This window comes from Trifolium pratense, linkage group LG1, assembly GCF_020283565.1.
Source record: "Trifolium pratense cultivar HEN17-A07 linkage group LG1, ARS_RC_1.1, whole genome shotgun sequence".
NCBI classification, from domain to species: domain Eukaryota; kingdom Viridiplantae; phylum Streptophyta; class Magnoliopsida; order Fabales; family Fabaceae; genus Trifolium; species Trifolium pratense.
The window spans coordinates 42,030-65,594 of NC_060059.1; the positions used below are offsets into that span (position 1 = coordinate 42,030).

The window sequence follows — 23,565 nt, forward strand, 5'->3', positions numbered from 1 at the left end:
TGGGGTAGAACTTGATTTGTTTGTTTATGCTCGAAGTGTATTTGTTATAACACTACAAAAAATTGCTGAATAGCGACAGAACTCTACCGGCAGTTCAAGCCAACCGCCGGCGCTATATGGTCTAGAAGACTTTGCGACTGTTTACGAGAAACCGTCGTGGAGTATAATAACCCGCGTCAAATTTCCAAGCTTCATTCCCTCTTATTTTTATTTCAGATTTGTTTCGTTTGCCTTCAATCCCTTCAGATTCGTTTCAGATTCAATTTCAAGCTTCCTTCAACATTCAGATTCAAGCTTCAATCCCTAAATTTCGTGTCCTTTCTTCGTTTAAGCTTCAATCCCTAAAATTTGCAGTGTCAATCTTGTTCAAGCTTCATTCAACATTCAGATTCTTCAACCTTCAATCCCTAAATCTCGTTATTCAAGCTTCAACCTCTCAATTTTTGTTCAACCTTCAAGCCGCAGGTTCAACATCCAGATTCGTTCAACCTCCAGCTTCGTTCAACATACAAAATCTAGGTTCAGTTTCTTATTAGGTTATTGTTAAATTTTTTATGCATTGTTTTTTCACGCAAAAACAAAACCTTCAAAAACCATGAAAATCAAATTTCAATCAAAACAACAATGATTCAATTCCAAAGAACCTTCTTCTTCACCAACACCACTTCTTCTCCCACTCTTCGCAACTGCATGGTAATAATAACTAGGGTAAATGATCATTTACCCCCCTGCAAAATAAGCAAATTTTCGTTTACCCCCCTATGCAGATTTTTTTTCTGTTTACCCCCCTGCAAAAAATAGATTCCCTCATTTTGCCCCCTAGGTGTACAGCAGGACATGTGACTGTGCAAATCTGCTGACGTGGCTTGTACACGTGGAAAAAATCATTTATATTTATTTTTTAAATTCCATGTCACATAATTTTTTTTTTTAAAAAAAATCCTACAAAAAAAAAATGAATTTTTTTTCCCAAAATTTAAAATAAAATTTCCTACAAATAATTTTTTTCCTACAAAATAAAAAAAAAATAAAAGATTTCGTACAAAAATAACTTTTTTTGCATAAATAAAAAATTAAATTTTCTTATTTTGTCCCCAAAATAAAGAATTTAACGATTTATTTTCAAATATCTTTTAATTAAAAAAAATAGAATCTTTATTTTTGTCTGCGTAATTTAGTGCTGCAGATATAGTACAAGCTAAGGTTGCTGCACAATTTAATATCACATAAGAATTGAAGCATAATTTTGCTTAATTTTTTTTGCTGCATAATTTAATATCACATATAATTTTGGTAGAAGAGGAAAACACAAATAAAACTTCTTTTTCTATTTTTTTTTTAATTCAAAGAGATTAACAAAAAAAATAAAGTTTTGTTTTTAAAAATTAAAGATTATGTTTTTTTTAATTTAAAGAGATTTGAAAATAAATCTTTAAAATATTTAATTTGGAAATTAACTTTATTTCGGAGTAAATCTTTATTTTGGGAGTAAAATAAGAAAATTTGTTTTTTTATTTTGGGAGGAATTTTTTTTTTTTAAATTCGTTTGTAGGAAAACAAATATAATTTTTAAAATTTTGTAGGAAAAAAAATTATTTGTAGGAATTTTTTTTTAATTTTGGGAAAAGAAAATAAGAAAATTGGTTTTTTTATTTTGTAGGAAAAAAAAATTATTTTTTATAAAAAAAAATATCTGACGTGGAATTTTTAAAAAAAATATAAATGATTTTTTCCATGTGTACAAGCCACGTCAGCAGATTTGCACAGTCACATGTCCTGCTGTACAGCCAGGGGGCAAAATGAGAGAATTTATTTTTTGCAGGGGGGTAAACAGAAAAAAAATATGCACAGGGGGGTAAACGAAAATTTGCTTATTTTGCAGGGGGGTAAATGATCATTTACCCTAATAACTATTAATCACACTCTAATTCCCCTTAATCTCTTCTTAATTTTCATTTCAATTTAATTACTTCATCATTATGTCTTAATTCATTATTAAACTGTCTCGCAGTTTCAACTCAGGTCGTTACACAATCCCTTAATCTCGCCGCACTTACCCTCGCTCGTGAATTTAACTACCAACGCCGTTCAACACCGTAACTGTTTCTCGTTTCGCTCTTTTAGTGTAACTAACTTCAATACTTTGAAATCTGTTACGTCCATTAGCGGTTTCGGTTTACCGTTTCGGGTGAATGGCGTTGGAAGGAGTTTACGGTATTTGTCTGCTGTGCCGGAGAAGAAGAGTAAATGGAAGAAACCGGTAAAAGCTGTTGCCGTTCGCGGTAAGGATAAGAAGGATGCTAGTTCTGGTGAATCTGTGGATAAAAATGTTAAAAATGTGGAGTTAGAGAAAAGTAGTTTAAGTGAAGAGATCAAGAGTGATAAACAGGATTCCAAAATTAATAATGTTAAGAAGACGAAGAAGAAGAAGCCACCGAGTAAGAAGAAAGATGTTAAGACTTCTGCTGCAACTGATTCAACCGATTCATCGAAAGCTGTTGGTGAAGAAGTTTCTAAAAAATCACCTTCCAAAGGGAAGAAGAAGACTAATGTAAAGGTTAGTAATTGACTACGATTCTATGAAGCATTGACACCGATACATGGCACCTGACACGACACAGACGGTAGATAATGTAGTAATTTAAGAAAATAGAAGTGATTGAATGAATGTGTCAGACACTAGAAAATTTATGTATTGTTAGTACAAGGTTTTAGATTATGGCTGCTTAGTATAGTAGTTACCATACAATCACTGAAACATGAAAAAATAATTGTTGTGGCTCCAATGCTGGTGTAGTGATAACAAGTTTCGTAAAACGTTTATTATGTTTGGATATTTAATAGGGAGTGGAGTGGAATGTCAGTAAGTCTTAGCTCAACCGATACATATTGATATTGCTAGGTTGTACACTTTCACCCGGGTTCGAACTTGGGACCTTGCAGTTGTGTGTGTGAATTTCTGGTGGTAATTGCCACTTTGCATATAGAGTGGTGTGGTATTCATGTAATAAACATGTATTTTTATTGTTTGGATATTTTAATGATTGAACGGAGAACAACAAAATGCTCAATTTTATTATTTCCCTAATTAGATGGGGAGAAAAAACAAGGTATTAGATGGGATGGGGTTCGTCCCATTATATCAAATTTTAAAGCATTAAAATAAAATATATCAAATTTTAAAGCATTAAAATAAAATATGCTTTTAATGATTTAATTTCGTCCCATTTGTCAATCAAAAACATAGCCTTAGTATTGTGGCCAAATTTGTGAGGCACCATTTTTTGGGTCTTAACCCTTTGATTCCCAGGGGAAAAGGGCTCTTGTAATCCGGTTTGCAATTTGAAACACCGGTATAGTGCTCAGTGTTGTTTTAATTTTAAGCGTAGATGCTAACATGGGTTTGTTCAGGAGAGTTCGGCCGTTAGCACTTCAAAAGAAATACAGGATGGTTCTGCTTCTACAAGGTCAAAGAAAAAGGACGTAAACTCTAGCCAGGTTGATCTTGAGAAGCCGCTAGGAAATTTTACGGGAAAACCACTGTATCCACCTACGGGAAAGTCTGTGATGGTCGTGGAGTCTGCTACGAAGGCAAAGGTTATTCAGAGATACCTTGGTGATATGTATGAAGTATTGCCAAGCTATGGTCATGTAAGAGACTTGGCTGCAAGGTCTGGATCTGTGCGGCCCGATGATGACTTTAGTATGGTGTGGGAAGTTCCATCATCTGCCTGGACTCAGCTGAAGAGCATCAATCTTGCCTTGAGCGGGTACATTCTCACATCTACTTACTCTAGTTTTCCAGCAGCACCGGTTCATTATATTAGTACAATTCTCCGTGGGTGCACTAATCATGGTTGATGTTCAATATTTGTTATGTTATTAAACAAATTACTTATGATTAATTGCAATGGATTGTTCACTTGCATGCTTTTATGCACAAGGGTCTGACAACCTGTCTCTTGCTTAATTCATTTTATGTTGTTTCACAGAGCAGAAAATCTTATTATTGCATCAGATCCTGATCGCGAGGGAGAGGCTATCGCTTGGCACATAATTGAGATGTTACACCAACAAGGAGCTCTGCGCGATAATGTTTTTCTGGCTAGAGTTGTCTTTCATGAAATAACCGAGCAATCTATAAAAACTGCTTTGCAAGCACCGCGAGAGATTGATGTGAATTTGGTTCATGCTTACCTTGCACGGAGGGCCCTCGATTATTTGATTGGGTTTAATATTTCACCATTACTATGGAGGAAGTTACCGGGTTGCCAATCAGCAGGAAGAGTTCAATCTGCTGCACTTTCTCTTATATGTGATAGAGAAATGGAAATTGATCAATTTAAACCCAAGGAGTATTGGACTATGGAGGCCAAGTTTGATAGGAAAGAGCGGATATCAAACAAGGACGTAACATTTCGTGGTCGCTTGACCCATTTTGATTCTAACAAGTTGACTCAATTTTCAATTACCTCTGATGGGCAGGCAAGGGATATTGAAGGCAAGGTAAACTCTGCAGAGTTTCAGGTTATTAGCATGAAAAAAAACAAAGTTCGAAGAAATCCTCCAACACCTTATATAACATCAACACTTCAGCAAGATGCTGGAAATAAATTGAAATTCTCAGCAAGTCAGACAATGAAGGTACTAATTTTAATTTATTCCTATCCTATTTTCCTACTTGACATTGACATAACAATTAAGTATTAACCATGCCTGTAATAAACAATATTTGGTTTTCCTCTGGAATTATGATTTGATTATGTTTACATTTTAGATTTTTTAGAATTACTTTTATCGTTAATCTCTATTGAATTATGAATGCAGATTGCTCAGAAACTCTACGAGGGAGTTGAATTGTCTAATGGTAAAGCAGTGGGGTTGATAACATACATGAGAACTGATGGATTCCATGTAGGTATCGCTTTGGTTGCATGAATATATGGTGAAACATTGTGAACTACTCATTGTGCATTGTATATAAATATTATATTTATTTATTATTAATTGTCCACCGAAGCCGATGTCATCTCAAAATATATCCCCCTCCTTGTGTTGTATAGTAATTATGTCATCGGCTTTGATGTCGTCGGCTTCAATGTCATCAGCTTCGATGTCATCGGCTTACCGTATTTAACATTGCGTCTCTATAATAATTATGTCATGAATTGTGGCTAATTAAATATGTAAACTAATCTCCTGTTATCTTCCACATGAGACTGCAATTTTGATTTTTACTAGTGGGTTCACACATGTGGTTGTCATTTATATTTATTTAGAAGTCTTTCTGTCAATCCAATAATTTTGTTTGTGGGTAATCGTTTCTATTTTTAACAGTTGGATTTTTCTTTCTTAGATTTCTGATGAAGCTGTTGCCAATATTCGCTCCCTGATAATTGAAAGGTGATGTGTGCATCTCCATACTTAATTCTGCTTAATGTTGCGAACGGAGCTTCAATACTACTGAATATAAAATGAGTTTATTAGCATGCACCTTACTAGAAGCTTATTTTCTTATACGGATTTTTCATGCATTTCATGCGTAAGAAAGTGGCCCGGGGATGAAAAGTGCAGTTCTGTTCTATCTACATTTAAGTCATTTATTGTTATTTTTATTTAAATTCGAATGCTTATTTTGTGTTTAAGCAAGTTTTAATATTTTTTGTGCGGTTTAAATTTACTGGGTGCAGGTATGGACAAAATTTTGTTGCACAAAGTCCACCTAAGTATTTTAAAAAGGTGAAAAATGCACAAGAAGCCCATGAAGCCATTAGACCAACTGACATACGTTATTTACCATGTAATATGAGATGTGCTTCTTTCATAAATATTTTAACTTATTGATTAACCAAGGGCTACAGCTAACAACATTAATTTTTGATGACTTGTAAGCAATGCTGGCTGGGGTGTTAGATGAAGAATCCTTGAAGCTTTACACACTTATTTGGTCAAGAACAGTTTCATGTCAGATGGAACCAGCTATTCTTGAGAAGGTTAGAATACAAAATATCCATCGGGATAAAGTATAAAATGTTTGAAGTCGTTTTTTTAACTAGCTGCTTTTTATAATTTTTGCTTGGATGATTGGGTGTAGATTTATTTAGAAGTCACACTTTCGAAGTGATGGGACTTTCTTTTCTTCTGCTTTTTAAATGGTAAAATATTTTTATTAAGGTACCACAAATTTTTATTTTATTAAAGAACCGCCAAAACAAATACTTTTATTAAGGAAGAAAAAAGTATAACGAAAGGGGATAAGACATCTTCGCCAGAAAAGGAAGCCAGACTGGAATCTAGGAAATTGGAACATGTAACAAAACCTTTTTATCTATGTTGTTAATCTGAGATAGCAGCGCGCAGCGCTGAACCCCAAAATCCCTCTGGTCACTATTATAAGTAAAAAACCACTTTGGGTTCATTGAAAAATAATTTTCCGCAATTTGTGGCTGCTACAACCACCATTGCTGAAGGAGGCGTGCAGGGAGATGGCGTCGCGCCAAACCTACCATTGCTACGCTATTGACAACATAGCTTTCTGTAAATGTATGAAATCACTAGTAGCGCTAATAGACCACGAACAGAACATGTATGGGTGGCTACAAAAAGAAACCTCTCTAAAAAAAGTCTGATATTACTTTGTGTTAGATTGTGTCTGTCCTAAATAAAGATCATTAAAATAATATATGATCTTGAAATATACTCTGTGTTCATCCACGTGCTTCAATCTGATATTATTATTCTTGATCCGATATATTTCCTAATGTATTTATGGTTCCAGATACAAGTCGATATTGGAAATGCTGATAAGTCTATCATGTTACGGTCTGCTAGCTCAAGGGTTGAGTTTCCTGGATACCAGGCAGTTTTCACGGTATAGTTAGTTCTTGCATATACGTTATATTGTGAGGTGATGTTATTTAGTCTTGTGATGGTTTGTAATCATTCATTTACCAGTAAATTGTGCTTCACAAGTAATGGGTTTTATTTAGTTATTTATTAATTATGATAATTGTTAATTTCCATCAAATTAATTATTGTTGTTAATTTGTTCTCATAATTTTTATTGTTATCAACAATGGACTATAGTATTATTTTCAATTCATGTACCAGTTAGCTGCAACGGGGCAAATGTCTATTATCGGTAGATTTTAAATTTAAAGGTTGTGTAGAAATAAATTTTGAAGTTCTGCTACATGCTTCAAAGCATACATTAGCTATCCAAAATCATGTTTTGACCTTGAACATTATATCTAATATTGAATATTAAAATGTTTTGCAAAGATTTTCTGTGCTGTTTTGCTATATTTCTACCAAGTCTCCACACCCAATTTTAAATTTTTATATATTGAAGTGTAGAGATGCATGTGGTTCTATATTGTGTCGTGTGTATTACTTGATAGTTTTTTTTATGTTCCTGTTAAATACCAGTGCTTTAAAATGTTTAACCTCTAGGTCTTTGAATGGTTTTGTATCTCCATCAATTTAAGCTAAAGTTGAGAATGCCCACATGTACCTGTGAAAGAGTAGGACAGTAAAACCAATGTTCCCGACTTATGTATGGTTCTTTTTCACTCCTAGGACATTGTCACTGAAGCTGGACAAGATAGAGACAGTGATGGATCCAATCATGATCTAGCTTTTGAGGTTCTAAATTCCTTGAAGGTAATATTTCTTGAAATTTATTGTTGTTTATGCTATTGAAAATAATTTCACGCCTCTCCATTTACGTGCCAGTTTGTGCCTTGTAAGTTCATTTTATACACTGCTTTTCTTGGCTTCCTTATGCTGCTCATTAGGTTTTAAAAGGACAGTCTTGGCATACAGACAAGACAGCAAGGCTCCTTGTAAAATGTAAATTGTAGCAGTTTCTTGTCTTCCACATTCTATTTTATTATTTTCCTATTTGGGCAAGCCAACTCTTCTAAAAGCTTTTGCTGGATGGTAAAATTTTTCTTCAAATATTCCTTGTGCAATAGCCCTTTGGATTTAAAGTTTGTCTATGTAGATGTCCATTTTACCTTGTGTAGAAACTAAGCTTGATTTGAAAGTGTTAAGAGTCTCACATCGGATATGAGATGGCCCGAGCATGGGTTTATAAGTAGAGGCAATCCTCATCTTACAAGCCGGTTTTGTAGGGATGAATTAGGCCCAACTCCAATTCTATGAGAAAGAATGGGGTAGCAACTATTGAACTTTGATCACTTAGTCAATAGGTTATAGGGGGAATTAGTTGCATGTCAAGGATCAACTTTAGTGGAGGCTCAATAATGTGTTTATGTCGCTGAAAATTTGCTATTCATTTTGCTAATTGTTGATACCTTGCCTTATGCTAGGTTTTTATGTATCTATTTTGTGTTTCCAATCTATGAATTCCCATTTATGGTGCAGAAAGTTGTACATATCAATCCGAAATTGGACTTGCACCATTGACAGATTAAAACTATTTCCTGATTGCATTGTTTTTTGGACATAATTACTCCTCATTTACGCTCCAATATTTATTGATGCCATAAATTATGCAACACCTTTCTCTTCATTGACTTTTTTTATATAGACAGAGGATCTGTTACATCTTGTTGAAACTGAGGGGAGTCAGCACCATACACAACCACCACCACGTTACTCCGAAGCATCATTAGTAAGTCATTTTTTATGCTTCAGGAGTATTATTGACCATGAATGTGCTGATTTCAGCTGTTACTACTCTTTTGTTGTACTCCCTCCGTGCCATATTATAAGCAAAAAAAATATTTTCACACTTCTTAAGAAAAGTAAAATATGGTAATTTGAAGTATGACTTTTTGTGTTTTCCTTGGAATAAGTTTCATAGGAAGATGTAAAAAGAATTTCTATTGCTTATTGATTACAGTATAGGGAAAAGAAGAAAGAGAGTAAATTAAATGCAATTTGTATTTAATTTCATGAGAATAAGTAAAAAGTAAATCTTGAAAATGATAAAAGTTGTTTTTTTCGCTTATAATTTGGGACATTAAAAAGTGATTATTTTTGCTTATAATATGGGACGGAGGGAGTATGTAATATATGATTGATATTGGAATCCTAACTATGGGTTGTATATTTTGAATAGATAGAGATTGCATTTTAACATGCCTGGAATTATGTTATATACATACTTTGAGCAATGCTATTGTTAAGCTTCAAAATGTTGGTTTTTATGTTCCCATATATCGTAATGTCTTGAGCCAGTTCCGAAAGATGTGCAAGTCTATAAGATTTCAATTTATTTGTAGTTTAATCGTAATAGTTGGTCTTAATTGATGCTTGCTTTTTGTTTATTGGATTTTCTTTTCCTTCTAACAGTGTACTTTTATGATTACTCATTGAAACTTTCAGTAACTTGCATCTGTTAATTCATCTGAAGATAGAAAATTGTGCATAATGAGATACTGTTTTAAACATATTTATCTTGTGGTTGGCTGTTAACTAGTGACAGTCCCTCATGCCATCGGCTTGTGCACAGAGAGGCTACGTTGTGTGTTTTGTTACAATGAACTTGTGCACAGATATGCATATATTGAATTCTTTATCATGTAAATATTTATGATTTATAATTTCATATTATCTTCTACGTTATGTGAAATAAATAGATCTATTGGCACATATTGAGTTCAACATGAATTGGAGCTCTTTGAAATATATATGCTTTGTTTGGCAAGGAGGAGATAGAGATATCTAATTTCTTTTACACCTTGTCTTTTTTGTTGTATCTTTTTAGCATTTCCCTTATGATATTTGCATGTCACAGGTTAAGAAGCTTGAAGAGCTTGGGATTGGAAGACCTTCAACATATGCAAGCACATTAAGAGTTTTACAGGTATTTGACTTGGGGACATTAAGTTACAAGTTGCGATCATCAATAATTATCAATGTTTTAAAAACCAGTAAGAGCTCCGGGTCATGGTTCACCCGGTTGAACTGTTGTTGGTTGAACCGGATAATTAATAAATAAGATCGAAATTTTTTGTTGTTCATTGGAAAAGGAACGTCACTAGAGACAAGGTTTTTGGAGATAGAAGTTGCATGGATGGAAGGGGAGAGAATTAAGAGAAAGTGGAGTGCGATGTTGCTCAAATGAGTTACTTATATTTCACAATGAGGTTCAAACTTATATACAAGAGAGAATCCTAAAATAAGGAAACTAAATCTATCATAATAAATAAAAATCAACACTCCACCTCAAGCTGGAGCATATATATCGTATGCATCCAGCTTGTTACATATATAATCAATACGAGGCCCCCGTAGAGATTTAGTGAGAATATAAGCTAACTGATCATTTGAGCTCACTGAAGAGGTTTTAATGATGCCAGAAAGAATCTTTTCTCTAATAAAGTGACAATCAACTTCTATATGTTTAGTCCTCTCATGAAAAACTTGATTTGAAGAAAGATACAACGCAGACTGATTATCACACATAATTTCCATAGGACCTAGTTCACAAAACTTTAGCTCTTGTAACAAATGCTTCAACCATAAGAGCTCACAAGTAGTGTGGGCCATAGCAGGGTACTCTGTCTCTGTGCTTGACCTTGCAAGAACAGTTTGCTTTTTACTTTTCCATGATTAAAACACAATAACCTGAAGTAGACCTTCTATCATTCACATCACCGGCCCAATCTGCGTCTGAATAATATCCAACAGTATCAGTAATGTATGACCTCTGTCTGAATAAACAAGTCCTTTTCCAGGTGACCCTTTAATATACCTCAAGATTTGAACTACAGCATTCCAATGACTATCACAAGGTGAATTTAGGAATTGACTCACAACACTAACAGCAAACAAAATATCTGGTCTTGTCACGGTGAGATGGTTTAGTTTTCCAACTAACCTTGTATATCTACCTGGATCAGGATGTGCCCCCCCCGATTCTTAGAAAACAGGTTGGGTTCGTTACCCATCTCTTTATTATTTTGGCTTCTCTGCCATATATCAATCTAGCATAGTGGAGTGGATGACCCTTAAAGCGTATACCCACCAGCTGAAGTTGGATGTATTACTGGATACAATTAAAGTGTATACCCACCAGCTGAAGTTGGATATATTACTGGATACAATTAAAGCGTATACCCACCAGCTGAATTTGGATATATTACTGGATACAATTAAAGCGTATACCCACCAGCTGAAGTTGGATATATTACTGGGTACAATTACAGCGTATACCCACCATCTGAAGTTGGATATATGAATCATATGACGTTATGTTGTTCTCTCAGGAATCATAATAAAGTATCAAATAACAACTTATCAACTCATACATGTCTTAATTTGTGACGATTTGGTTTTTATTAAGGTGTGACACAGTAATAGTTATCCATTGATTTGGTCTTTCTTGAGGTGTAACACAGTAATAGTTATCCATTGGAGCGATGATTTTCTGAGTAGAATTGAGAAACTGACTCTGTATATCCAAAAACTTTACCTTTTTATATTCTCCCTCCTGTAACTAACTTTATGTCTTCTTGTGGAATTCACTTGAAACTGCTGTCTCTCACTCTTTATTTCAACATGTTCACTGCATCTTGCACGGAAATTTTATGGCATTTTCAACATGTTTACTGCATCTAATACGGAAATTTTATAGCATTACATATGTCAAATTTTAAATATCAGTTTGAAAGAATTCTGAGCCCTCACTTGTTTGTTGCTTCAGGATAGAAAATACGTGACAGTAAAAAGTCGTGTTCTGTCTCCAGAATTTCGTGGTCGTATGGTAAGCTTTGAGCTTGAAGTTTTGAATTTATTGTTTGGTGGGATGAAAATACCAGTTCTATTATTTTATGATGTGATTTTGGGTGATATTTAGGTTTCAGCTTTTCTGTCACATCATTTTTCAGAGGTCACAGACTACAGTTTCACTGCCGATATGGAAACTGAGGTATATACTATAATTGTGTCCCCTTTTAACTTGATCTATGCAATGTATTTTAGATCATATTTCTTTCGAATGCAAAAACATTCCCAGGAAAGCAGACTTGGGAATATTATTTATAATTTTTAAATGTTTTGGAAAAATATTCCTCGGTCGCATCAATTCCTGGGAATATATTTTACTCGTGCTTTCCCTCCTTTTTCATTCGCGTGAAGGGTGGGAATCTTGATGGCAATAGAAATTATTTTAAAATTCACCAACTATAATTATTTCCTTCCTCCAAATCTACTTGGCAACAACAATTGTTGGTTTCTCTAATTTACTAAGGAAGGATCTCACCCTTTCTACTTCATATTGGTTGAGTTGTACCAATCCTTCTGACATATTGATTTGATGTCATGTGACCGTGTCTTGCTCAATAAAACAAAAAAAGCCAGCAAAACAGTAGTAAAGAGCCTCCGAGGTGATCCCATGTACGTCCACAGATGTCCCACATCTTAGTACCCCCTTGTATTAATCACTTTTCCTAGACAAAAACATCAAATTCATATGCACACAAACCAAGTCTTTTGGTCTTTTTGTATTTTATTTGTTTCTTTTCAAAGACTGACAAAAACACCAATTCCTTTCGCAACAAGAAGAGGAGGTAGGCTGTCCTCAAAAAAAAAAAAAAAAGAGGAGGTAGGCTGCAAAAGAATATTCAGGATCTAATGTTCACCTATCTTCAATGGAATCAAAAGAATCATAATTATTTGCTTTTTTGAAAAATCAGCATATTTAAGTGCAACCTTTCTTCTATCTTCAGCAGTTGTGAAAAACTTCTTCAAACACTCATTACTCACGGTAGATATTTCTTTATCCTCATGTGGGAAAACTGTATTTCGATCCTCCAGATGCCATTCGTCACTGTAATAAATATATAAATAGCTGAAAAATTGAATAGACTAATTTTACCTAGTATCTAGAGTGCGAGCCATACAGTGAAGAGTGGTGCAACTCTTCGTCAACCTATCAATTAGTATCGAATAAATATTGTATATTATTTATTTATTTACTGTCTGAGCTAGTTGGTCATTATTCATTTTCCTATCATTTGTCAATAAAAATGTGTCTTATTTTTTATTCAGCTTGATAATGTTTCTGCTGGAATAACCAAATGGAAAGGCCTCCTTGGAGATTATTGGACACGGTTTAAATCATATTGTGAACGTACTTCTAATGTTCATATTCACCAGGTGTGGCTCTGTCTTCTTTGCTCAAGGCTTGCCATTTTGTTGGGGTCTCAAATTATGATTTCTTGATATGCTTTCTTCGCATTGTTTTCAATGCACTTTGTATGTTTGCAAATGCTATTAGTGACTATGATAGTCTGAAAGCAAAATGTGCAGCATATTTTTCCATCTTATCTACTTACGAATGATTTTTATACTTGCGCAGGTTGAGAAGATGTTAGAAAAAAAATTTGCGGATTACTTATTTGGTTCTCTCCCAGATAAGAGCCGGGTGTGTCCAAGGTAAGTTATGCCACATTATGGGTGGAAATTGTTTAATATCAAATACATGCTGGATGTTTGTGCCACATAAGGTTTCTTACACTGTTATGTAATTATTTCTTTCTGGAATTTCTTGTTTAGAATTTTTGGAGTGTTCGGTTTTACCTCTAGATTACTAGTTTAGGGAGAAGGAAAGAAGTAACAATCTTTGTGGAAATGTGGAATCTTTTCCACTTTGGTGTATATGGTTGGAGCATATTTCTTGTATCTTTCAGGGGAGTAAGTGCTCCTTTTGGGTAAGAAGAGTTTGATCCTCGTCAGTCGTCACTTGCAGTCTTGAAAATAAAGTTGACTTAAAGCTCAATGTAAAATTGGTTTGTACATGCAGAGACCAAAACCTGAGGAATATAGACTATAAACTCATCTTGTAATGTTCTAGTTATATTGGGCCAACTTTTTTGTCTTGTGAATGTGATTTTTCTGATTTTATTGGGCTAACTTTTTTGTCTTGTGAATGTGATTTTTCTGATTTTATTTATAGAAAGTGATTTGTTGATTGCATTCATTACATGTTGCCTGTTTTGCTTTGACTTGTTTCAGTTGTAACGAAGGCACACTTATATTTAAAGTAAGTAGATTTGGTGCTGGCTACTTTATAGGCTGTGATCAACATCCGAGGTGCAAGTGAGTATTATAATTTATACTATATATTTGGCCTGTTGGTTCGAAGTTATAGCGTAACTGTTGTGTGATTTTCACAATGGCGAGCTTGTATTCTACTTCACAGTTTACACATTTGGAAGAATGGTGGTTAATTATGTTTTTTCCTTAATGCAAATAAATCATATACAATAATTAGGTCTGATGAGCAAACAAACATTTGACTTAATCAAAGGGTCCAGTAGCTCGAGCTTTTCATCTAAGTAGAAGTAAAAGAGTATATGAAAAAAATAATACCTTTTGTAAAAAAAAAAGAATTATGCCTGTGGTTTGGGGTTATGTTAAGAAGGGTGAAGACCTCTTGAGTCCCTGATAAATAGTGTGGATTAGATGGAGAATTCTCCAATAGAAATAGAGGCCAATACAACTACTGGTCAGGCCAATCAATATAGAAGGTAGATGGAGAATTGTCAGTTTGCAGTAGAGGCCAAGAAAACTATAGGCCTAGCCAAGCTATTTAAAAGGCTTTAGTCTTAAATGGGTTTCCATTAGACATGATCCACAAAAAGACATTATAGTATCATTTGATTCATATAATGGATCTCTGGGAAGTGTTTTTGTTGTTACTGCTATGCTTTACTTATTTGCAGTCATGTACTGTAAGCATCACTGTGATTCTACATGGTACTCCTCCGTCCCTAATTATAAGACCCTTTTTAAATTTTTGTTTATCCCTTAATATAAGACCCTTTTCAACATGCATTTATGATTCCTCCGTCCCTAATATTTTTTGGTGATTCATAGCATGCATTTAGTATACTCAGTTACTCCAAAAACTGTAGAGCCATTATTTATGCTATGTGTGTAATAGTTTACAGTCTCTTGAAATTGAGGATATGCATAACTCATGGGGTCTTGCATAAATTTTCAAACTTCTATTTTTCTTGTCCTTATTACTGCATTTTTGCCTTGTGAAACACTTTATTGTTGGAAATTACAAATTTATGAGTGGTACTTGTGATTGCTGAATACAGGTATATTGCTAAAACATTATATGGTAATGATGATGATGGTGATGATGATGATGAGGAAGATACACCTAAGCAAAACACTATGATAGAGGAACCAAAACTCCTAGGTTTTAATAGTGCAAATGAAAAGGTTTGCTTAACCTCTTGTCTGTTGTATGTTTTAATGAACTGGTGTAATTTGGCTTGTTTGAACTGCTAAATATTTGTATAATTGGCATTTGTTTTCCCTCAGATTCTTCTGAAAAGCGGTCCTTATGGAATCTATATTCAGCTTGGAGAAGACAGGAAGGGACACCCACCTAAAAGAGTCTCTGTTCCTCATGTATGTCATACTAGAATTTTCAACTCTTTGAGACAGTTTAATTTAATTTTATAGGCCATGAATGTGAGGCATGCCATAATAGTTTGTGTCTCCGATTTGCCTGAATATTGTGCATTATTCTAATTTCTAATAGTATTACAAGAAGTTTACATTTTCTTAAACGAAGGAATTTGTAAGACTTGGAAATTAGAAAGGTCATTATCTAGGTACAAATTACTTGCGATGCAAGTGTCGTAGTAAATCACACCAATAAACAATATTGCGCGTGCTTGTCTCTTTCTCTGTTTTATCTTTTGCTTGTGATTATAATTGTTGTTCCCGTTTGATATTGGTTGCCAATTAATTTTGCTCCACACATAAAGTATTATTGGTGTGATTTACTACGAATTCACAACAGCAAGTATATAGTCTTATTTGATAAAACAAGCAATATGAATATTAAGACTTAAAAAATGGTAATGCAGTCTGCTGAATACAACTTGATAGTAAACTCAATTTTTTTTTATTCAAGGGGCAGGCACTATCATTTTTGTCTAAAATTCTCTTTTCTTGATCTTGATTGTTGAAATTAAATTCCCTTTTGATTGTTGAAAAATGTGGCTGTTATTTCAATTTTGCTCGAAGTTCTCTCTCTGCCTTTTGAGTTTGACTTGAGTGTATGTTTGCTGTGCAACTACTGGTCTGGTGACACTTCTCTGTTTTTCATGAATCATGGGTTTACAAGCTAATTGTGCAAGTCTGGCCAATTATTATATCTTCCAATAAAAGGAAAGAACTCAGAATTTTGGTTGTTTCAGGTAAAGGATGTGGACTCTATCACCCTTGAAGACGCACTTGTGTTGCTACAATATCCATTGACATTGGTATGTTTCCCAATTCTAGTTGAGCTACTTGTCATGTTGATTTTGCATGTCAGTTTTTGACAACTGAGTTTATGATGAAATTGTTGAGTTTTATATATATGGTTGTGATGTGTAAGACAATCTTGGCGTGGTAATAATATTTTATGAACATGATAGTGGAAGGCAAACTTTCAATCAAATGAACAATTTTTTTATTTTTAAATATTCAGCTTGCAAGATGTTAATGATTAGTATAATTATTGTACACTGAAGTCAATTAATCCTCTCTCTCTCTCTCTCTCTCTCTCTCTCTCTCTCTCTCTGTGTATGTCTGTGTGTGTGTCTTGTGTTCTTTAGTTATTGCTAGCTTTTAAATGTTCTCTTCTGGATTAGGGTAAGCATCCTCAGGATGGAAATCCTGTCGAATTAAAGGTTGCAACGCGTGGCTATTCTATTTGGCATGGAAGCAAAATTGCTCCTGTTCCTAAGGTATTATTGTAGGTTATTATTTTTTATTAAGATTTTATTTCCTTCATGTCTTTGCAATTGCAACAACTGCAAGAGACTTTATTTGCTAAATTGCTAAATTAGAATGTAAGTAAAAGCATAGTGCTGGGATAACACAACCAAATATTTTCAGAAGTTAACAATTTGGGGACAAGATAATTTGTGAGTTATATGGGATGGGATATTGAGGGCTTTTATCATTTATCAATACCTGAAGTCACAGCAAGAGTCTCAGAGAAGAATGTGTTGATTAGTATCCAATGTGAAAAGAAGCAAAATGATAATATTGTGCACAAAATAGTGAGATTTGTTACTCCCTCCGTCCAAAACGAGTGAGCCAATTTGACCACATATACTATTCACATATTTTACTTTGACCCTATTTTTCTACTAATAAATAAAGGGTCATGCTAAACAGTGCTTCCGGGGCACTTGTTAAGCATGGCAAAAAAGGAAATAAAATGTAAAATTAATTGTGGTGAGAGAATTTTTTTACACTTTCAAAGTGTTGAATGCACAATTCCCGAGACAAACTTTCTATATTAGTGTGCTTAACAAGTGCACCGGGGGCACTGTTTAGCATTTTCCATAAATAAAAACAAATATTAGCATATAAGATGTTGTTGGATTCATCTCGATGAGTATTTAAAAAAAAAAATAATTTTTACTATTATACAATTTAAAATATTAATCGTCAAAGTTATGTATTGACATATGTGCACCAGTGAACTGGCTCACTCTTTATGGGACGGAGGGAGTACAAATCTTTTTTCCTATTTGGTGCCACCACACTTCAAGTCACAATTATGGGATCACGCATTCGGAACATTATCGTTCAATCAAGATTAGACGATCTAAAACAAGCAGATTTTAATGTTATAATTCTATATACGAGATTCAATTTGAATCGTCTGATCTTGATCGAGTGGCCACTAGTGTTCAAGGAATGCATGGAAGAGAGACTGCATGAGAGTAGGATCTGAGATGAGAAAAGATTATAAACTAAGCTAAAAGAGTTTTTATTTGTTAACCCTCCATAATTAGATATTTGATCTCAAGTAGGCACTCCAAACTCCAAAGTATATATCACACGACTTAGGCCCGCCCTTTAAGCTTGCTCTGAGATTAATTCTTGAGTCAACAACAGTAGGAGTAATAGGACATCTAATATTTTTAAGCATGATATCCAGAATCCTATCTTAAATTTCATTAGAGGCAAGCACCTCACCACTCATCATCCCTTACCTTTCATCTTTCACAACCACCATCAACCTCTACAAATCTCACCACCACCCATTAACCACCACTTTCAAACCATCAATAAACCAAAAAAGCACAAAAAAATGGCAAACAAAACAAAAAATCAAGAGTTAGAATAGAGAAAAATCAGAACCACCACCCTTCTCCAATTTCATCTAATCAAGAGTTAGAATAGAGAATAATCCATAGTCACACGGTTCGTAATTCGTTTCGGTACGCGGTACGGGTTCTGGTACGCGGTTCGCAACTCTCAAAGAATTAGGTACGTCGGGGTATACAGAGTCGGTACACTTTCGCTACGTTACGAACAAAAAATATATATTAATTAACAAAATATAAAATATATAGCTCCAATCATGTGACCCTCTCTTACCTTAAAAAAAAAAAAAATCACGTGACCCTCTGTCTCAATGGCACCGAACACCACTAACTCACACAATTTCTCCAGAAACTTCAAAATAGTTTCATACATCAAATTTACATCTCCCATTCTACCGTTACTCCTACCCCCAACTCTCATCACATAAATCTTCTTCTCCGTGATCCATAAACATTTATTGTCAATATCTCATCTTCTATTTCCCTCAACCCATAAACCCAATCATCACTGACGGTCTCCACGGCGGGGATATGAATCTGTCGCTGAAAGTTTCAGATGGGAAGACAGCATGCAATGGCTGCAGTTGATTTTAGAAGACAAAATCGATTCTTGTAAAGAAAACCAAACATACTCCAAGAAGATAAGAATCGTGTTAACTGGTGAAAACAAGAGTTTGCTGTGTGGAAATGCGAGTTTGCCATGGTTCGCTCGGTACTCTGTTTTTGACGAATTCTGCTGCGAATTTAGGGGAACCAATTCGTGAAAGAACTGCGAACCGGTTCGCGCGAACCAATTCGCGGTTCCCCATCAGATGCACGAATTATGTGACTATGGAATAATCAGAACCACCACCCTTCTCCAATTTCACCTCCTTCAATTCATTGATTACCGTCATCATCCAAAACCACCATAACTCATCAACAAACACAAACATAAACAATAACAACTGAATAAGAAGGGGATAGAAGGAAACAAATGGAAAAATTAGATCGAAGAAAGAAGAAGGAGAAGCGAAGAACCACCGCCGCCGTCGAGAATCCGGCCAACCACTGCTGCCGCCGCTTCTCTATTTCTCTCTCACGCCGTTGGTTGGCCGGATTACACTCGTGCCGCTTCTCTAACTCTTACCGGCACTCTTTTTCCCAACTGCTCCGGTTTACACTTGTTACAGAAAAAGTGTTGAGGTTCAAAACCCATTTTTCTTATTTTCCAAAAGGGTAAAATGGAAATATTGGTTTGTTTGTAGGGGTAAAGGACTAAATGTTGGGGTAGGGAAAAAAATTTCCCTATTTGGTTGGATTTTTTACTTTTCACACGTACGGAAAGAGAAAGGTAAGTACATACACCAAACTGGTGATAACCCTAAACTGAAAACCTAGCCAAGCCAAGCCGCGCAGCTCTGTCTCTGGTTTGGTTTGGTTCCATTCTCACACTCTCTGATCTGACAACTTTTTTTTTTGGTCTTCAGTTCTGGTTAGATTTTGTGTGACCTCAATTGTACTTGGAAAAAAGCAAAGTACTAAACTGGTGATTGAAACTGAAATCCTAAACTAAAGGTCTCATTCACTCTCTGATCCGACAATTTCTTTCACGATGCAGAGGTTGATAGCGTTTGGAACAAGACATGGCAGGAACTACATCAGCGGTTCTTCTTTATCATCATCCTCCTCTTCACAAAAAAAGGTCTTTTTCTCTAACTTTAATTTAATACCATGTCAGTTATCATCATGTAATTCAGATTCCAAAGATGATTTCCATATAGTGATGAATATTCTTAGTAATTCTGCTCCCAGTAGGGGTGGCCACCAAATTTATTCAGCTCTTGATGCTGCCCTTGACGACGTCACCAATTTAGATAAACACTTTGTACTCAAAGTTATTGAAACCTCTTGTCAAACTAAATTACTTCATACCCCAAGGGTTCCACCTTCTGATCTTATCCGCTATTTAAAGTTAGTTTGGAAGAATAACAAGGACCTCATCACTACCTCTGTTGTTCAATCCCTTGTTTCATCAATATGCTGCTCTACCTCTCCCACACAACGTCCAACAAAGAATGATCTACTTTTTCTCTGGGACTTTCTCAACCATATTGCCCGCTATCACCCACCCGGTCTTCTTAATGCTCCGATTCTCAATACACTCATACAATCCCTCGGAGGAGAAGGAAAGGCTGCACTTGACGTTTTCAATAAATTTCAGGTCTTTCATTGTGTTCCAAATCATGATACATATTACTTTACACTGCAAGCTCTTTTGAATACTAGTACTTGTAGTCCTGATATGATCCACCAAGCTGCTTCTATCTGTCAAAACATGATGCTGCTCCTTCCTCCTCATGATCATCATCATGGTGGCTCTTCTCATGATCAAGAATACACCCAACCTTCTCCTCCTCCTCCTCCTCCTAGTCCTGATGATGATGACAACGACATTGACTTCCAGACTGCGCTGACATTTCTCGGTGGTATTCCTAGACCATATCTCAAAGACCGTGTGTGTGCAAATCTTAATTTAATAGATTTTAACCCTCTGCGTCAACAGCTGCACCACTTTGTACTCAAAACTATTGAAACCTCTTCTCAAACTAAATTAATTGAAACCCGAAAGGTTTCGCCTCATAATCTTATCCACTTTGTAAAGTGGGCTTGGAGGAGGAGGAGTAACAATAATAAAGATCTCATCACTACCCATGTTCTGGAATCTCTTGTTTCGGCAGTAGTACGTGGAAATGTTCATCTAAGGAAGAACGACATACTTTTTCTGTGGGACTTGCTTAAGCATATTGGCCACTGTCAGACTGGCCTTCTTAACACCCAAATTCTCAATCAACTCCTATATGACAATCAATTGAAATTTGACCATGGAAAGACCGCACTCGAAATTTTTCATAAATTTGAGGTATTTCAATGTGTGCCGAGTCGAGATACGTATACTCTTACACTGGAAGCTCTTTTGGCCACAAGGCTTATTATGTCCCACCAAGCCGCTTCTATCTGTCAAAAGATGCTGCTTCATCCAGAAACCCTCCTTCTTGATGACGCTCCGGTTCTTATTGCCTTGATATCTTGGTTTGCTCAAAACAATATGACTAAAGAAGCCTATGCTCTCTACCTGGCTGCAAAAGAGAAACCTAAAACAAACCCTAACTGGCCGCTATGGATAGATAGATCGTTTCTACTTTTAACTATCACAGTACTTTGTTCAAAAAAAGAAACTGTATATCTGGCTTTCGAGATGTTCAATGATATCCCTGAGTTGGTGGAGGATCGGGACTTACGTTTTAAAAATGAAATGTTTAGGCTTGTTGTCCGAGCCTTGTGTGGGTTTAAAGAATTCGATGCAGTCAAGCAGTTGATCCTTAAAATCGTTGTAGACACAAGTCAAGAACATCTTTTAATATCTGCTATCAGTACACTTATTCCTGCCCTTGTTAACGCTGGGGAAATCATACAGGCTTTGGAGATGCTGATGCTAGTGGAAAGTAAAGGTTTATACTTTTGTAATCATCATATGTTTCGTTTTTGGTATTCAAATGATATGCTACATATTAGGAAGATCTTGGAAGAAGCCAAAAAGAAGGATTCTAAGTTAACCGTTGCTCTGCTGTACCATGCACTCATTGTTGGATATTGCAAGCTACAGCAATTTGACCGTGCTCTCAAGTTATTGACTGAAATGAAGGATTTTGGTGTCTTGTACACTAATCTTGATGAATATCACAAGTTGATCCACTCTTTTTGCTTGATGGATATGGAGTGGAAATTGGCAATAGAGCAGCTAGAGGAAATGGAGCCTATGGATAGGGAAATGGTAGAAGATGAGCTACATACAATGGCCACTATGGATAAGCAAATGGTAGAAGAGCGGCTAGAGGAAATGTCAGAAGAGCAGCTAGAGGAAGTTAGAATTTCAATGCAAAAATATTTGAGTTGAGAAAGTATTAGGAAAAAATGGTTAGGAGTCTGATGAAATGGTTACATTTTTATTTTTTATTTTTTAAATATTATTTATATTGAATTCTGTCTAAGTTGGCTATGCATAACTATTAACTGGTAGTATGTCACTGTCTTTTTTATTTTTTATGAGTTTAAAAATCAAATTGGTTTTCATACTGGTTTTCATCGCATGGAAATTTCTGTTTTCTCTGTTTTTGCTAAATAATGCCATTTGATGAATTGCATTGTTTTGTTAATTATGGTGCTTGTTGCTTTGTCTCTACGATAAATTATGGTGCCATGCTTGTTTCTTACTCTTAGGTCTGCTCTCTAAAGTTGGAAAAATTGCTTTAGATTCTTAACGAAACAGTGCACTTTTCAGCTCATTTTCTACCTATCATTTTACTATAATTTGTTTCATTCGGGCGCAGAAGGCTCTTGGTGCATTTATGCTTTGGTTAAGATACATGCTCTTGTTAGCTAGCTTATCAACTATAATGCAGGAATTGCTTGAATCTATTACTGTTAATGCAGTAAGTAAAAGTGTTTTTGGGTCAAACTATTTGTGAAGCTGATTTATGCGCTTTGTTAGCAATAGTACACCTGCAGTTCTGGATCATATAACTACACAATAAGTTTTTGATGTCTGTTCTTGAAACAAAATGCCCCAAGCTTTACTGTGATCTATTCTTTCAGTCTTTTGTGCTTCTTTTATATACTATTATATGTAAGTTCTTATTGCAATTTTTAGTCATTTTTTTACAATATTTATTTATTTTCAATATATATAAGAGTATGGTGTATATATTCGGAGCTTTGACAGTGACGGTATCATGATAATTAGTTTGTATATGTGGATGATTTACTCATCACTGGGAGTAAACAGTAAAGCAACTAAGATTGAAAAATTAAAGTGCAAGTTGAAAGCATAATTTGAAATGATTGATTTGGGTGAAGTTTCATTCTTTTAGGGTATGGAATTTGTGAAGGTAAAAGATGGCATAGTGATGCATCAAAGTATAGAAGTGAATTACTAGATAGATTTGAAATGGCTAACTGCAAATCAGATTCAAATCCATCTGAGAGAAATGCAGAGCTTGATGAGTGCAATGAAGAAGAAAAAGTTGATTTTACTTTGTTTAAGCAAATGGTAGGATCATTAAGATATTTATGTAATAGTAGACCTGGCATATTTAGTAAGTGTGATTAGTACATTCATGAATGATCCTAGAAAAACTCGTATATGTACTGCTAAAGAATTTTTAGGTATGTCAAAGGTACAGTGAAACTTGATTTACTATTTCCTGCTATTCATCAATCTCTTGGTGTGGTGTACTAAGAAACAAAGTACATAGCAAGAACTTTTGCAACTTGCAAAGTCATTTGGCCAAGTTCAGTTATGAAGGAGCTAAAGTGTGAAGTTCAGGAGCCTCCGAGGCTTATGAATGACAACAAGTCAGCCACAAGCCTTGCCAACTACAATCTCACATGGCACGAGCAAACAAATAGAAATTCA

The 23,565-nt window shown here is 35.0% G+C and overlaps 1 protein-coding gene across 15 annotated transcripts; it reads left to right on the forward strand.

The window, feature by feature from the left end:
* On the forward strand, positions 1-23,342 carry LOC123908901 (DNA topoisomerase 1-like). Of its 15 annotated transcripts, none has more exons than XM_045959709.1 (23): positions 19-693; positions 2,012-2,557; positions 3,412-3,770; positions 3,993-4,644; positions 4,828-4,914; positions 5,357-5,403; positions 5,691-5,800; positions 5,893-5,993; positions 6,779-6,871; positions 7,579-7,662; positions 8,555-8,638; positions 9,767-9,835; positions 11,678-11,737; positions 11,831-11,902; positions 13,024-13,131; positions 13,334-13,410; positions 13,990-14,073; positions 15,084-15,210; positions 15,313-15,402; positions 16,200-16,265; positions 16,638-16,733; positions 19,711-19,794; positions 23,021-23,342. In XM_045959709.1, exons 1-23 carry the CDS (start codon positions 625-627, stop codon positions 23,084-23,086), a joined length of 3,231 nt encoding a protein of 1,076 aa, XP_045815665.1. In that variant the 5' UTR covers positions 19-624; the 3' UTR covers positions 23,087-23,342. The 15 variants fall into 15 exon arrangements, with proteins under 15 accessions (XP_045815595.1, XP_045815588.1, XP_045815614.1 ...); XM_045959681.1 differs by lacking the exon at positions 23,021-23,342 and adding an exon at positions 21,568-22,223 and having other exon boundaries at positions 21-693; XM_045959721.1 differs by lacking the exon at positions 23,021-23,342 and adding an exon at positions 21,414-22,223 and having other exon boundaries at positions 24-693.
* The last annotated feature ends 223 nt before the right edge of the window (positions 23,343-23,565 follow it).